Source organism: Dasypus novemcinctus, chromosome 5, assembly GCF_030445035.2.
Source record: "Dasypus novemcinctus isolate mDasNov1 chromosome 5, mDasNov1.1.hap2, whole genome shotgun sequence".
Classification (NCBI taxonomy): domain Eukaryota; kingdom Metazoa; phylum Chordata; class Mammalia; order Cingulata; family Dasypodidae; genus Dasypus; species Dasypus novemcinctus.
In genome coordinates, this window is record NC_080677.1 from 56079608 (window position 1) to 56097554 (window position 17947).

At 38.8% G+C, this 17947-nt stretch overlaps 1 protein-coding gene across 4 annotated transcripts in view; it reads right to left on the bottom strand.

Annotated features, from left to right (window-relative positions):
* DYNC1I1 (dynein cytoplasmic 1 intermediate chain 1) overlaps positions 1 to 17947 on the bottom strand; it is a 367795-nt gene that overhangs the window by 239248 nt on the left and 110600 nt on the right. For all 4 annotated transcript variants that reach the window (XM_004470734.5, XM_004470736.5, XM_004470735.5 and 1 more), the window contains one exon: positions 3309 to 3424. In XM_004470734.5, the coding sequence (XP_004470791.1) occupies positions 3309 to 3424 (116 nt within the window). The remainder of the gene's footprint in view (positions 1 to 3308; positions 3425 to 17947) is intronic.

Below are 17947 nucleotides of genomic sequence, written 5' to 3' on the forward strand. Positions count from 1 at the left end.
AATAAAATAACTTGAAGAGGAAAGGATGACCAGAGAGCTCTTCAAAACTATCGGCAGGATGTATAAGGTTCTTTTTTCCAGGTTAGCTTACATCTTCCCTAGCAGGTTAAGAAATTCTCATTCTCCCAGGGGTCACTGCAGAACCTGGGGTGTTTAGAGGTATCTGGCATCATCTTTGTCATTAAGTGGCATTTTCTGAGCATCTATAATAAAGATGCAGAAGACTAGCTCCCTAACCTCAGGTCCTCATAGTCAGGCCAGGGAGATAATAACAACAGGCAAGGCAGAGGCAGTTTGATGGGGGACCATAATGTTTTCTCTTCTTACAACTTGGGGATAAAAAGCATGTGCATAAGATGTTTTGGGGTAGAAAGACACTGTTCCCCAAAATGGAATGCCCCATTCTCAATTTTCTTCTTTTGTAACTAGTGATCTAAGCAGAGAAGGAAGATCTAAACCTGTATTGAGAAAATAGTATTGGTGAGGTCTTTATTCCTAAATCTTCCTTGTTTAAATCATTTTCTGGAGTGTTTCTCAAAATAGGTCATTAGGATCACAAAATAATAGCTACTCCAAAAAGAACATTCATTAGAGTGCATAGTGGAGAAAGGGTGCTTAAGCTTGGGCAAATACCAAGTACCTTTCTCTTTGTTTTCAAAAGTAAAAGGGGAACTCTTAAGAGACTCTGAATGTACTAGAGTTCCATTAGATGTAGAAAAGATCAATGCTCAAAATTATTAGATGAATATTGTTAAATTCCCCCAAAATACTGACTTAAAAATAATGAGCATTCCTTCAGACATGAGGTAGTAATGAGGTGAGATGGATCTTATACATCGCAGCTTTAAATGTTATCCACTCAAGAGCCTCATTGTGCTATAAAATTCAGTAGTTAGTTGTTTCCTGCCTCTGAATGGCTGCAGTCATCACGAAAATACTCCCATCTTGGGAGTCAACCCAAAGCTGCCGCGTGGTAGAACCTCCCTGCCGACTGCCCGACACTGCTGCCTCTCAGCTCTCCTCCTGCCAACCCAGGTGAAAGACAAGCAACGGGCACCCCTGCCAGTCTGGCGGCTGGGAAACTCCGGGCAGCCAGAGGTCAAGGAACAGCCTGTGGTGAGAGGACGATTTGTTGAGCCCAAATCTAAAGATTTTCCTGTCTAAACCCATCAGGAATCGCTTTAATGTCGAGAGCGATGGTAGTTGGCTTTGCGTTCAAATCTGTACTGTGGAATTTGAACGATCTAAATGCATATCACCACAAAAAAGCTCTGTGGGTCTTGTTAATAAAACAGAAAGAACTTCTGCCAATAACAAAAATAAATTCCTTCTTTCCTGCTGCTTGGACCACAGCATAATGAGGTCTCCCAAGCTCTCTGTGCAGTGATAAAATGGAATATACAGACTATTCCTTTTGATGTGTTCCAGTTTAACAGTTAAAAGTTGATGCCTTTTCATCCTTAATTTATCTTCCCTTGTAAATATTTCTGTACTATTTCCAATATCTGAAGTACTTGCACTTTTTAAAAAAACAATTCGCTCCTTCTCCTATTTCAGTTGTATAACTTTATGTTATGGGTCAGATTTGGGGCTAAATAAACATACCTCCGGCTACAGCTCTCAAAATACACCAGCAGCAAATTAACTCAAACAAATATTTTGGTTGGGTGGTGAAGTTGTTTTTCAATGATCTTCCTGATCTTGCCTGGAGGCCCAAGGATAGACCAGGTGAATTCCCAAAGGTTCTTCAAACTTTGCATTTTCTGCCAAATTAATACACGGTACTCAAGTCTGGTGGAGTGGTTAATTTTAAATGTTAACCACCAGAGGGCACCACTTGTTTGCATCTTAAATACATCTCAACTCTGGGCTTGAAAAAAAGGAGGTCCTGCTACTAAAGAATCACTCAAGGGCAGCATTACCAAGGAAGCATTTTCATAAAGGCAGTTAGGCAGTACTCTTCTTCACCGAGTCAGATTTGCTTTTGACATTATGTATTATTCAGAACTGAAACAGAAAATCTCTATAGCTTGCACATACCAAAGTAGACTGATTTATATATCTGCTACAAACTGAGCAGGGAATGCTAATAATTTTTTTGTTCTTATGACTCTTGGTCAATATTTACTGCGTAATAACAATGAACCCAGTATTCTGATATTCATTTTATCATATCAAACAATAAAATACTGTAAAATAAAAAAGAATTTGCTTACCTATGACAAATAATGTTATTCCCTAAAAATGCACCCTTAACTTATCTTATTTTAAGAAGAACATCTCCATTTTTTGCTTTGGTGTAATGTTTTAATTTCTAGAAATCATTTTATTTATCAGTTTCAATGACTTTTATTAGTGCACTTTTGTGATTCAATGGGATTTGTATGTGAACTTTTCACTAATTTTCTGGAGATATGGAGCTCAATTTACATTCAGCTAGGTGGAACTTGCATGGAAAATGTTTAAACTGTGGTTAAGAAACTCTTATGTGTTGTCATCTGAATTGGCAAAGCTATAAACAAGAGCTTGACTATTTTTTTCAGTAAAGGGCCAGGTTATATTGAATATTTTAGGCTTTGTGAGTGATGAGTTCTCTGTTGAAACTACTCAACTCTTCTGTTATGGCAAGAAAGCAGCCATAGACCTAAATGAATGGACATGGCTTTTCCAGTAATACCTTTTTTGAAAGGAATAGTGGCAGGCTGAAGTGTGTGATTCCTCGCAAATGATGAATATTAATGTACATACATACACTTTTTTTTTTTTTTTTTTGAGGTACCAAGGTTGGTGATTGAACCAGGACCTTGTATGTACGAAGCTAGCACTCAACCTCTGAGCCACATTGGCACCTGAGTTGGTTTCTTCATTTGTTTGTTTGTTTGTTGTTGTTGTTGTTTTTATTTTAGGAGGCACCAGGGACTGAACCCCGGACCTCCCATGTGGGAAGGAGGTACTCAGCTGCTTGAGCCATAGTCACTCCCTGACATAACTCTTCCGCTGATAAAATTCATAAAAGTTTCTATTACACTGACCTCTGATAATTCCCCTGCCTGACACAGCTTTGAAAAAGTGTGACCTCATTAAAGTTATCTGTTTTAAAGTTCATCAGTCTCTTGGAAGAGTACCACTGGGTTCTCTCTCAAGTGCTGTCAAAATCAGAGCCAAAGGAACTTTTGGCTTCCGGCATGTCGTTATATTTGTATCCTGTGAGGGTCACCTACATTAAAAAATGAGACCAACCAGAAGGATGTTATTCCCTGCTTATGTCTCCAGAGATAATATGGAGAGTAAACAAAGACATAGTTCACCTTCAGACTGATGTGTGGCCAGAGGAGTCTGGGTCTCCTTGGAGTAGGACACTACTTCCCGTGGCAGAAAATCCACTTGGGTAACCTTCGACACGCCCAGCTTATGCAGTCTTCGTCTGTAAGTAACAAAGGGCAAAACTGAAGGAGGGAAGGCATTCCTTGCAGAAGAGCTGTCAGTAATAAAACAAAGCACGAAAACAACCAAACAAACCCAGACTCCGTCAGCTTCTCAGTACAAGGGCAGGCTCATGAAGTAGAGCTTACTCTGGCCTACTCAGGAAACGGGTTCTTGGCCTACTCTGGCCCTAATTTGTTGAGTGATGTTAGATAGGTCCTTTGTGCCGACCTTCAGCTTCCATATATGTGAAACAAAAGGTGGTCCAGCTCAGATAAGACCCCTCCCACTATGAACAACCCTGGTTTCGCTTAATTAAAATTTAGAAAGGGAACTTACACTGGCAATGCAGGCTTCTAGTCTCTCAGGTAGGAGGGAAAAGAAAAGTAATGGCTCTCACCCTGATGGGATAAGAGATGGATTCTTTCCTGGAGTTTATGTTCTCCTTGGAAAGTGCTAAGATCATATCCCAAGAGGGTGTTTAACATCCCTCATTTCTTCAGAAGAGCCACTAACACAGTGATCTGCATGTGAATTTGTTTCAGACACATTGATGTAACAGAGACAAGTAAAGAGGGCACTAGGTTAAGTGCTGAAGTTCTAGCTTTGGAATTCTATAACTGTGAGCTTGGAAAACTAAGATGTGATCATGGAATCAAGTAGGCGAAACTAGTGGAAGGACTTGAAATAAGGGCACAAACTAGTGGAAGGACTTGAAATAAGAGCACATACAAACAAAGTGATTAAACTCCAGAAAACCTAAATGCCGTATACACAGGTTTTATGAGAAAAAGATCAATGTCAAGGAAACTCTGAAAGCAGGGATGTTTTATTATTTTTAAAAGGCAACTTTAGGGTATCCTTGATTCATCCTCCTCCCATCTACAGCACTATGCTATAATCTTATCTGAACAGTTATGTAGCACTTTAAGGGTTTTAGATGTCCTTCACACCCATTATGTCACGTGTTGCCACAACTCTGTGAAGTGTGAGGGCAGGCATTATCATCTCCATTTTATAGAAAAGTGAGATGGAGTTCAAGGGACGTGCCCAAGTCAGCTACAATTGGTAAATGGGCTAAAACACTGTTGGATGAGGCCTGGTCGAATATTCTCTCCTCCAAGCCAAACTCTTACCTAAGGCTCTTAGTGGTGAGTTCTGGGTTGCCTCAAAAATCTGAAGTGCCTCCTCAGTCACGTAGAAACACCCAATTACGGTGGCAGTAGTTGGTGTTTAAGCGCATGGACTCTGGTCCACACCCTGGATCTGAAACTCAGCCCTTCCACTCAGCAATTGTGTGATCTTGAACAAGTTACCTAACCTTGCTGTGCCTCACTTCCCTCATCTGTATAATGGAGATAATAATAGTACTTACTAATAGGATTGTTATGAGTAATAATCTATATATCTATATCTATACCCCCAAATACATATATACCACATATTTTATGCACACATGTGTATGTAATTTATATATATCTCAAAACCATTTCGGAATATTATTTTTAGTATAGATTTAGTATTAGCATTAGAAATATTCTACTACTGTTTTTCTTAAAAATTTGCAGGCACAGGATATGTGTCTGTCTTTGTGAGAAAAAAAGAGAAAAGAGGGTAAAAACTATTTAGCCAAAATAACATTTTCCCTAACTCTCTGGGATCACCAGAAACACACTCTATTCATACTGCTGTTCTCAAATGGTTTAACAGCAAATGGAACAGTTTTATTTTATTATCATTGTTACTATTATTATTATTGATAATAGAGTAAGAGAGAATGGATACCACAGTTGGGAATTTCCAAATAATATATTCCAGGACATTCTAGGGAAACAAAAATTCTTGCTTTCTATGAACTGTTAAAACAATTGAGGTGAGGTCTAAGATCTGCACATATCAGATATAAACAAAGAAGCCAAAAATGCTCATTTAGTGAACAATCCCAGCTGCTTCTCTGCAGTCCAAAATAGCTTCTCTTAGGCCCAGCTCCAGCAGACCTGGCCGCACGGCCTCATTCACTGGCAAGTAAGGACCACACGTGCAGAGGCCGCGAGCACAGAGGCAGGCCGGCTGCAGCCACAGCGCTTTCATGCAGCCTCCTCATGCAGATTAGACCAAAACAGAAAGTGTCCGAGAAACAAAATTACCAAAGGAGATTAAAAGCTAAACGTTTTAATATGAAATTCAAGAAATTCTTTTAAAACACGGGGTCTTAATCAGGGGTCTGTGGAAAGATTTCAGGGGGTCCCTGAGTTTGAATTGAAAAAAAAATCTACTTATTATCTTTCTCTGACCTCTAAATGAAATCCAGCTTTTCCTCATTTATGAATGTATGCAACAAAAAAACTACAGTACTATTCATTTCGCCTGACTGTCAAAGAGGTCTGTGGAACAAAAAGTTTAAGAATTCCTGTTTTAAAATCTCCTTAGTTCTGAGGAGCATATTGCCTTTTCTCAAGTGGGTCTTTCTTGAAGTGTCAGAAGAAAACAGGAGAGGCTCCCAAAGGTGGCTGGAGGCAAAGTCCCTCCTGCTGTTAAACAGCCCGGAGCATCTCTCCCAGGCCCAAGTCGGTCAGTCTTCATCACATGCAAGGAAATGGAAAAGAATCATGGGCTGGTGATGCTCCCTCACTGCTTCAAATTGGGGCCCCTCCCAGCTGAAGAGGTCATGCTTGACCCCAGACTTCCAGTGGGCACCTGTGAGGTCCAACCATCTTCAGGTTCAGGTTGGGAGGAACAGTCCTTACTCTCTATTCATGCATTCCATTATGCAAATTTGCCTGCTTGCTAAGATTTAGTTGTACCCCCAAAATCAATACTCCCGGAGCTTTTGCCATCTTTTTCGTACACGTGCAGATTGGTGCAAAATTTGAATTACCCAAGGCACATGTTCCCAACTCAAGTCAAACAAGAGACATTCTGCCTTCTTGTTTCAGCTCTCATGCTGTAAATAAATGTTCTTTTCATGGTATATTAGTGCCACATTATTCTCATTTTTGTGCTTTTTCTTGGAGATGTCACTGTTTCAAAGCCCCCAGGCATAGTGCTGCTAGTTTTCCTAAGCACATGAAGGCTGGGATGTGCCTTACAGAGAAAATACTAGAAAAGCTTCATTATAGGCCTGAGAGCCCTGAGTTAACTTTAGTGGAACAACAATATCTATTAAATAAGGTACCTGTAAACAGAAACACATAAAAAAACAAAGTTCTGTATTGATTGGTTGATGAAATGTTGTGAACAGAGGCTTGCAGGACCCTAAACCCTGTATTTGCTATTTGTGTTCAATATTTGCTAATTCAGTGATCACGTGACCTGATAGGGCATACCTCCAGCGAATAACAATTTTCTGTACCTAAATGCAAGGGATTCCAGGGCATCTTAATGGGACAAAGGCTGCAAGCCTATCTTCTTGGGTGACTTGCAACAGGCACCCCGCTACAGCTGCTAAGGTGCAATTTGTTTAACCGTCAAAGCAAACCAACCAACTCATGAACTGGTTGGAAAACCATCTGGTAGGTTGTATATTCAAATGGAAACTGGCTTCAAATTCCCAGGTTGTAATTTACCAGCTGAATGGTAGCTGAAACTTTGAGAACAACTCCTCTAAGCCTCATACTTTTTAATCTGGAAAAATGGATCTATATTATTGAATTATTGTGAGAAATAAACGAAGCTAATACTTTTAAAGCACTTATTTAGAGCCTGGAACATCGTAAGCAGTTCCTGGCTCAAGCAACTCTATTTTTTCATTTCTAATTCATCATATTTGACTGATTATAATAGTGCTTACACCTGTTTAAAAAATGGCCAAGGAAGGAATATTTATGAATGTTTTAAATTTAAGATTTCTTAAGATGTAGATTTGAGAATTATCTCTGCCAATAAAACTTCAGAATCACATCCTTTCATTCTTTGTATGGCCTCATGTATAGGTTTTGGCTGCTTGGGAAAAAATCCTTTTGCTTTTCTTTAATTCAAAGTATTATATCACCATGAAACTTTCTGGTTTTTAAAACTTGGTTTGAATAAGTGAGTTTCCCACTAAAACAAAAGATTTCCTTTTCTTAATTATTTGAAGCATTTCAACAAGTTCCTCTCTGATGCTGTATTTGTGAGTTTGGGGTTCCAACTTAGCCCAAACGATCAAAATTAAAGAAGAGCTGAGTTGTTATCCTGCAACTCTTCCAAATGTACTGATCAGCTGCCACATCGAGAGACTTGTGATTCTCCAAGAAGTTAAAACTATCTCAAATGATTTTAATTTTAAAATAACTCTTCATAACACTTCTTAAAGGGTACTGGTGGATTACTTAGCTTCCCAAACAATCTCCAGATTGACTGAGCCTCATTTATGTAAAATATGTTCTACTTTGTCACTTATTTTGCTGTTATTATAGTAACCATGTACTTACAATGTGCCAAGTACTTTTCATCTATTACCTAATTTTATTCTCATTAACATTTTATATCCCAGTTTTACAGATGAGAAAACTGAGGCTCAATAAGGTCAGGTAATATGCTCAAAATCACAAAGGCAGTAACAGGGCCAGGATTTAAACCCAAGAACCATGTATTCAATCTGTGCTTTGCTGACCTTATTCTCCTGCTTTTATCCTAATGCCTTATGACAATCAACTCACTGAGGCACACTTCTTACAACCTGATATATAAGAGGTCCACACATATGTGTTCATTTTACACGCATGAGGAAGGATTTTGAGGAGTCGCCTGACATAGATCCTTAGAACAGACAAGAAGGACTGTTTCCAAGGCGAGTCCCAGCAGCCGCAGAAAGGCTGGCCAGAAGGTGGCGCCCTTCCACAGGCAAGACCTTGGCTAGGCGTGGCTGCAGTGGAGTTCTCAAACGCAAGCCTCTCCTCGACAAGCCCTTGGGTCTGCACGTCTCCGAGGACCCATAATCTATCCATTTATCCAAAGGGCATCTTCAACTCTCCTAACGTATTTCCAAAATTTTACGTGCTCCCAAATTACTATGTCTAGGAGCTAAAGCATATAGTAGTTTTCTTTAAAATTATGAACACTAAACATGATCGGGTTTCTCATTTTCCTCAAAGTCGTATCAATTCCTAGTTCTTTCATTCAAGGGTGCAAGTTAAACTCGCAGAGGAGGAGGCACACTGTAGCATCACTGCCCCTAACATTCCTATTCCCGCTAGTTAGACTATAAAATCCACGCGGGCCCTTCAGTCCTGACTCCAGGATACCTTTCCTGCCACCCCCACCTCCCCGCCTGCATAACGCTCATCCCCGCACTACTTTATACGTCTGTACTTCTACCCTGTTACATGATAATGTACTCACTTCTTTTCATGTCTGTCTCTCGTGACTTGACTGCAAACTTGAGAATTTGTCCCTTAATAATTTATGTCTGTAACCTGTGGTCTAGCTCAATGCCAGGCACAATACAGACACTAAATGTTTGAACAAGGAGAGGAGGGAGGGAAGAAGAGAAGAGAAGGAGAAAAAAAGGGGAAGGAATGATAGAGAAATATAAATTAAGACTTGAATTACTGATGTCATGGCTGATATGGCATTATTATTACATCATACTGTGTACTTTCATCTTGGTAATTTATTCTAATAAAATAAAATTTAATAAAGTTTAAAAATTACTGAATTAAATTTATATCCTGGTAAGAAAACAACTCAAAATCAGTTAAGAAAGTACAATAAAGTGCTATATATTTGAATTACTTGTGACCAAGTTAAGCAAATGTAGAGAAAATTCAATATGGAAGAAGTTCTAGAGCAGCCATTGCCAGGTGTGGTTCCTGACAGAAGCACTGACATCACCTGGAAGAGATTAGGATCATCTGGGAACCTTCTTAGGCTCCACTAAAATCCTTCTGAATCACTGAGAGAGTGGAGTGACAGATTTAGTTGTTTAGTCAGAATCGTTTGGGCCTTCCCGCCCTGCAGCCAAATTCTAGACGGTGAGGACTTAATTCCACTAAGTGAGGAAGATGTCTTGGGACTAATCCTAAGGAGTTAAATGAGACAACCAGGTGCAAGGGTGACTGCAATGGGTGAGAAGTGTTAAAGGAGTTTGTAATGTTTAAAATACTAAGAAACTGGCTCAGGCATATACCCTAGATCTAAAGCTGAAAAGTTAGGAAGGGGATCCCAGACACACTGAGCAGTGAAATCATGGATTCCTCATAAGCCGACTTGGTGACACACTCTCTCTCCAGGGCTAGCCTCAACAAAAGTAGACTTACTATTATTCTACTATAGACATATTGTTATTCTAGCAATGGAAGAACTCTTATTATTGATGTGAAGGCAGTGGCCACCAGAGGTTCAGAGGAGAAAGAGAGGGAAAAATTGGTGTAATACAGGGGCATTTTCAGGACATTGGATTTGTACTGCATGTCGTTGCAATGATGGATACAGGCCATTATATATTGGTCATAACTGACAAAAGTGCATGGGATAGAGTGTAAACATAATGTAAACTAAAATCTGCAGTTAGTGGTGATGCTTTAATATGTGTTCATGAATTGTAACAAAGGTCCCATGCTAATGGAGGATGTTGTTAATGTGGAAAGGGTGGGAGGGGAAGAGAGTAGGGCACATGGGAATCCCTGAAATTTTTAATTAAATTTATGTAATCTAAAGTTACTTTAAAATAAATAAATTTAAAAAAAAGAATCATGGAAGCTTTTTCTGCACCTGATCTCACTAATGTGTCTGGGCAAAGAAAGCCATATTAAACTAAAACTGAAAATGTTTCTTCTGAAAAAGAAAAACCAGGTTTTGACAAAGAATGAAAAACTGAAGCTGAGGTTTGCTTAGGATGCAGACCTTTTCTCTAGTTCATCACTAGCACAGTCCAATCCATTCAGTTCTGGCCATTTTTCCTTTTTGTCCTTGAATGCATATCATGAATCACAATAAGAAAATCACTCCCTTACATGAATCACTGTCCCCATTCCCCTTTCCATGTTTGGCTCAGTTGAGATATCTCTCCACCACATGAAGTTAGCATAGCTTTGCTAGCTACTTACAGAGTAGTCCAACTAGCCCCGGAGACATGTGGGCACCTGTCACCTTAGGACAAGTTTGGGATCCCCTGTCTAACTTTTCAGTTTATATCTAGGATAGAAGCTTGAGCTCATTCCTTAATATTTTATACAGTGCAAACTTCATTATCCTAGGAGAATGTAGCCCAAAATGTGCCTATGATATCCATCAAAGCTAAAGAAAGTAAGGATTATGCAGACTTACTTCCAAATATAAGGCTTCTGTCCTGTCATTAACAGTATGAAAAACTGCACCTAGCTATTAGAAATCTGTTAAAGATACGTTTTATGGCTCTACTCCCATTTCAAAGATGAATGAAATTTCAAGAAAAATCCTACTAATGTTTGAAAATGGCATTAATACATTATGTTAATAAATAGCATTAAATATTTTAATAACAAAATTAATGTTAAATAATAGGCAATTTAAATAATAAATAATATTAAAAATAATATACAATATTTTTCATACTATGGAGATGAAATCTTTGCAAAGCATTGAGTTATATACCAAAACAGGATATCCTGGCATTGTCCCTTATCTTTTAAAAGTCCTTCATTCCTTTCAAAGCCATTAACAACATGAGACCTTCAATTTCTGAAGCCACTGCATATGCATCCTGAAAATTAGAGAGACAGTGCTCAGGCTTACATTTGGAGTGCTAAAGGATATAGTTCAAAGACTATATCCAGTTGCCTTTATGAATAAAAATAATTTAAATGAGAAAACGACTTTCACTTATTAAGAACTTGAGATGTTTGTGGAGCGCAAGGAGAAACAACTCTTTGGGAAGACACTTTAAGATCACAGTTGCCTTTTTAAATTTTTATCAAGATAAAATTCCCAATCCATAAAAGCCCTCCCTTCAAACTAAACAATTCAGTGGTTTTTAGTATATAATCACAAAGTTGTGCAACCATCACCACTATTTAATTCCAGAACATTTTCATATCCCTAAATGTGTACCCATTAGCTGTCACTACCCATTCCTTCTTCCCCTAGTGCCTGATAACCACTAATCTTCTTTCTGTTTCTATGAATTTGCCTATTCTGGATATTTCATATGAACTGAATCACACATATGTGGCCTTTTGTGTCCTGCTTCTGTTTTCTGTTTCTTTTTAATATTTTCAAAGTTCATCCATGGTATAGCATGCATCAGTACTTCATTATATTTTAGAGCTGAATTCAATTGTTTGGATATACCACATTTTAAAAATTCATTCTTCAGTTGGTGAACATTTGGGTTGTTTCTACTTTTTGGCTATTAAAAATAATGTTTCTGTGAAACTTCTGTGTACACGTTTTTGAGCAGACATATGTTTTCAATTCTCTTGGGTATGTAACCTGGGAGTGGAATTGGCTGGGACATATGGTAATTCTATATTTAATTCTTTGAGAAACTTCCAAACTGTTTTCAAAAGTAGCTGTATCAAGTTTACAATCCCACTAAAAATGTATGTGGGATTCAATAACTCTACATCCTCAACAACAATTCTTATTACCTGTCTTTTTTATTATAACTATTGATTCAGATTGACTCTTTAATTTTTAATTGAGTTGTCTTTTCATTTTTGAAAATTTTAAGGACTCTATATATTCTTGATGCTACAGAATCTCCTCAGATAAATTTTTTGTAAATATTTTCTCTCATTCTGTCAGCTGGTTTTTAACTTTCTTCATGGTATTTTTTGAAGCAAAAAAATGTTTTGATTTCACTGAAGTCCAACTTATTTATTTTTTTCTTTGCTTGTTTATGCTTTTGGTGTCATCTCTGTGAAACCACTGCCTAACCCAAGGGCACAAAGATTTACACATATGCTTCCTTCTAGGAATTTTATAGTTCTAGCTCTTGCATTTAGACATCTATCCAGTTTGAGTTAATTTTTATATATAGTGTGAGATAGGGGTCCAACTTCAAACTTTTACATTTGGAAATCCAATTGTCCTATGCCTTAATTTTTGCTTAATGTTCAGTGGCAACATTGAGCAGGGGATCAAAGAAAGTTTTGTCATAAACATTGATCATAGTTGATATGCATTGCCCCCAAGCAACTGCCAGATCTGAGGGTGGGAGGATGGAATTGAGGAGAGGGACTTTATCACCCAAGTTCTCTGAAAAGCTAAGTATGTCTGCCATCACTGGCATTGGTCATCATCATATTCTTCCTGACTCAGCCAAACACTCTACAACTCACATTCTGAAACTCTGATTTTAAACCACAGTGAATTATATGTAGCAGATTGATGTTTCTCTGTTTCATATTCAAGAAAATTGAAGGGAATTGTATAAACATTGCTGTGCTATCTTTATAGGCTCCAGAAAGGAACCCAATAGCATTAGAGAACTGGCTGGAGACAGCTAAAGCTCTGAGTAAGGTAGCTGCCATGAGAGTTTCACAGATACCATTAGCAAATACTCAGAAATATGCTTACATCAGAGTAGATGATACCATTTCTGAGTTGTCACCAATATTGGGAGGAAGAGCCAGAAAACAGATCCAGACTGACCTGAAGAGTATTTTTCTGGGTCTGCGTCACATTTATATAGCCTGTACCAAGATACAGAAAGGCCAGAATTTAAATGTACCCCACACTTTTAAGAAACTCTTGAAATTTTACAAATTATAAATGACAAAAGAACCTCAGAATGGTCTTTGAACACCAGTCTCCATGTGCTCAGTGACAGAACTCATAATGTCAGCAGTACACTGCCTGTTGTTTGTTGCATGGGACCTGGTGGCAAGAGAGGAATGTGGGTGGATTAGCTGGCAGAGCCAGGAGCCCGTGGTGGCAGCCGGCATGTGGCACTCAGAAAACAGAAAACCAAAAGAGTCATTCCAGTAAAGGGCAGTTTCTGGAGCAGGGAAGGATCCTGGAAGCCAAGCAGATAAAACGAAGAACAGATGCTCTCAGAGGCAAGGATTTATTTGGCCAGATGACAAAGCAATTCAAAGCCAAAAAATAAAAGTATGTCAGCATTGGGTCCAGACTTGATTCTGCTGATTTTCCCCCCTGCTTATTTACAGGTGGGTATTTCATCCCCATGATACATTAAAGGTGCTTCCAAATATTTTTCCCAGTGCTGCTTTTAAACTTTCTTGAGATGAATTTCTCAAGGATGAGCCCCTCATATACTGGAAATGAAAATGGTGCCATTTTCTCCCTTGCTCAATAGTCTTATGTGGTGGGATACTGTGACCTTGATGACTGCAACAGAACTACTTTGGCCAACATTATTATTACCCAGTCATGAATCATTTCTGAGCAAGGCACTATGCAGATCATTACAATACAGACAGAATGAGGAGATAAGACATATACACCAAATGGAAAACAAGAATGAAAGGTAGCAAATAGGAGCCGATGGGTTATTCACACAAGTGGGACAGGGGAGTATAATGGGATGGATTACCGTGCATTTGGGTAAATGAAGAAATTTTCACTGGGAATGGAAGACCTGATATGAGTCCTAAAGGACAGGTAGGACTTTGTAGTGGAAAAGAAGGGGGAACGGTGTTCTAGGGAGATGGTGCTGCATATATAAAGACTTGGAGACTGAATTCACATCCTATGCCTGAGACAAGTTTTTCAAAACAGTTTTTGGGTTGGGAAGCAATAGGAGCTAAATTTAGAGAGGTATCTTGGGGCCAGATTATTGGAGAGTTTTGAATCTCAGGTTAATATATATATATATATATTTTTTTTTTTTGTAGACAAGGAACTATCAAATATTGCTAAGGAACTGACAGCTGTAAGGTGGCATTGAAAACATATTAGGGGAAGCAGATGAGGTTCAGGCAACTGAGCTCCTCCCTAACACATGGGAGATCCGTGTTTTGGTTCCCAATGCCTCCTAAGGAAGACAGCAAGCTGGCGTGACGGGCAGGCATAGCAAGCTGACACAACAAGCTGATGCATCAAGAGTCATAAGAAAAACATAATGAGGGACACAACAAAGCATGGAGCAAAGGGTCTCAGTGCCTCCTAAAGAAAACGAACAAGACAGTGATCTGACAGGACAGACAGACACAGGAAGCTGACACAACAAGATGATGCAACAAGAGATACAGGGGGGAAAAAAACATAAGGAGAGACACAACAAAGCAGGGAACAGAGATGGCTCAAGTGATTAGAGGCCTCCCTCCCACATCAGCTCCTGGTGCCTCCTAAACACACAGCACACAGCAATTGCAAACAATGAAGGGGTGGGAATAAATAAAAAATAAATAAAATAAATCTTAAAAAAAAAAAGGAGACATTAGTATAGCAACAATGACAAGACTGAAGTCTAAATCTTCCTCCTGATGAATGAAGGGCCAGGTACTATGTGTTGAAAGAGGTCAGACCTTAGAAGCTGAGCATAGGGAAAAAGGGAGGTTGAGAAAGGATTTATAAACAAAGGCGGGGGGTGGGGTAGGGATTCTGGAACCAAACAGAGAATCCAAGCAAAGCATCAATTTAAAGGGGGCAGCCAGAGAAACAATTCCTGAAATTGTGACCAAAAGACCAACTGAATATATGGAGAGTGGTCAAATGGCAGCACTCAGTTGTGGTGGCACTGAGAATAGAAAGGAAATGCTGTAGTTTGGAGTCTCTGAAAAAGAACTAAGGGTAGACCTTAGTAGTTTAATTGACATGGAGGGTGAAGAAAAAGGAAAGTATCACTGGTTAGTCCATGGCTCCATCCCTATGGAAGAAAAGTGCATGGTGTAATTGGAAGAAATAGGGGAATCAGAGAAGGCTCTGCTTTGGAGTAAAAAATCAGTTCCTTAGTGGATGATGTTTTCCAATTGGGAACCTCCAGAGATGTAAGACCAAAGCTCAGGAAAGAGGACAAAATTGAAAATGTGCCCTGGAAGCCACCCATTGAGAGTCATAAGAGAAAATGCTGCATCCAAAAGGGGTAATAGAGAAAAAGAAGAATCTAGGCATCTAAGAGTATATGAACTCATGCAGTGTCAAAGAGGTTAAATGACAAAGGGTTAATTTGCTTTTCAAAATACTGCAGTGTAAGGAAGCAGATGTGGTGCAAGAGAATTAGCTCCCGCCTACCACATGGGAGGCCCCAGGTTCAGTTCCCAGTGCCTCCTTGAGAAGACAAGCAAGACAGTGACCTGGCGTGATGGGCTGGCATGACGGGCTGGCGTGACGGGCTGGTGCAGCAAGCTGACGCAACAAGATGACTCAACAAGCTGATGCAATAAGAACACAAAGAGGAAACACAATGCGAGACAAAACAAAGCAGGGAGAGGAGGTGTGCACCTCCTTTCCACATGGGAAGTCCCAGGTTTAGTACCCGGTACCTCCTAAAGAGAAGACAAGCAGACAGAGAGCACACAGCAAATGGACACAGAGAACAGACAGTAAGCTGAAACAACAAGCTGGGGCGGGGGGCGGGGGGTGGGGGCCGGAATAAATTTTTTTAAATCTTTGAAAAATTTAAATACATTTATATTTTTAAAAAATACTACAGTGTAGTGTATTTGGGTGTCAAGAGGTGACGTTTCAAAGACTGACTCCTAGATTTAGGAACGGGTGCCACATGGAAGGTTAGGAATAAGCACCATGTGGAGGAAGTGAGCTCCCTTGATGTATAATCTATGCTCAGAGTGGGTTCTCAGTTCAGGTTCTGAGAACCAGCTTGATGATGGAAATTTTCTAATTACCTCCACAAGAATGAGTTTCCATTTTTCTATGCTCACATTTTAAAATTATTTTAGGAAGTATTAATTTCTCTTCTGTGATATTTGCTTCTTAATATGCAGAAATGTTATTTTGGCAGAGAACACATTTTTCCTGAACAGAAGCAAATGTCAAGTCTGGCTCAATCAGCAGGCACAGGAAAAGAATTTCCTTTGAATTTCATAACACAAGTAAATCTTGCAAACTTCAGGAATGGGAGAAGAGTCAGAACAGTCATGGTTATAATAGAGCTTGGCAACACTGGTGGAGGCTCTCCTCTCATGTGCCCATTTTACAGGAAACTGAAAGTTCAGAATAATAAGGACAGAAGGTAGAGAAGTGCGTTTTCTCCAATACTATACATACAATAATCATGACAACATAAAGAACTTTACAGAAGTGACCTTTTATTGCCTTGATATTTGCAAACAACCTTCTATAGAATTTGTAACATAAAGCTATGAAATTTCAGAATTCTTCAAGTCACTGAGTAACAAAGTATAAGTGCATACCATCCTCACCAACTGGCCATATTCAGTTTTCTGAAATAGAATAAAAAGGAATATTGTTTTTCTTTGAAAATCCAACTGTCAATATAGAGCAGGAAATATTCCATAATTGTTTACTCAAGATTGTTGAGGGCAGAAAAAAAAGGCTGGCAGAGAGCATCCTTCCAAGAAATGTTTGGGGACTCAAATAATGATTATTACAAGATGTCAGCAAATTCTCTCTTTTGTGACAAAATTGTGACTAGTTCTGTTAAAACCAATTTATTAAAATTTTTCATGGGTCAGAATTCATTTTATATTTACAGATTATGAAACGATTTTATTACTAGTTCCATTCTTAAATTTCAATACAAAGTATGAATGAATGTTAGTGAAGAGGCAGAGATTGTCAGCTTGCTCAAGAAAACACTCCACCTCATTCTCAAAGAACTATCAAGCACTGTTACATGGGAAAACTTTAAAATGAATTCAAATTAGAGATCTGACCATAATGCATAAGAACATTTGACAAAATTTGGAGAATAAACCAAAAGAGGGTTCATCAAAAGCTAATGAGGTTATTAGGCAACTGTTCTGTTAGGCAGTAACTTCAAAGCATGAAAAGACCTCTAGAAATGCCTGACTACAATTTTCTCTAACACCTTCTTCCACTATCTTGAAGAATATATGGTATTCTGGTATCTTTTTGGAATTGGCTTTACTTCTTTCCTTGACAGAGTGGTCTCTCTATTATTCCACTTCATCAGTATAGCAAGGTGCCTGGGTCAGAAGTGATACTCATCCTCTCATCAGCAAAGAATGAAAAGAAAGTCTAGAAAAAGAAGAGGTTATGACCTACTGATTGTATCTCCCAATGACTAAAAGAATCTCTAACCCTTGGTTTTTCAGGTGAGGAACAACCAAATTCTTGCTCATAGCTTCATATTTTGCTTATTCTTGCTTTGTCTCCAAATATTTCAATCACTTTTCTAGAGTTTAATAAACTAATTCATAGAGGAAATACAATTGTGAAGCTTCTATAAAATCGGAAGCCACTAAATTTTCCAATATGTTATATTTAACAATTTGGAAGTGAGGAGCCATGAAATACCTGCACTGCTCTTGTATGGCTATTCATAATTCAGAATCTTTGCTTCCCTCCACAGCCCTGCTTCCCTTATGCTGACCCAGCACATCTCCATAAAGACTGGGGATCTCTGGGCACATTTGTATGCTCTAAAGTATTCTCTGCATGAGATAATAAAAAGCCATTTCAAATGTAATCCTTTCCCCAAACATTCTCTTTG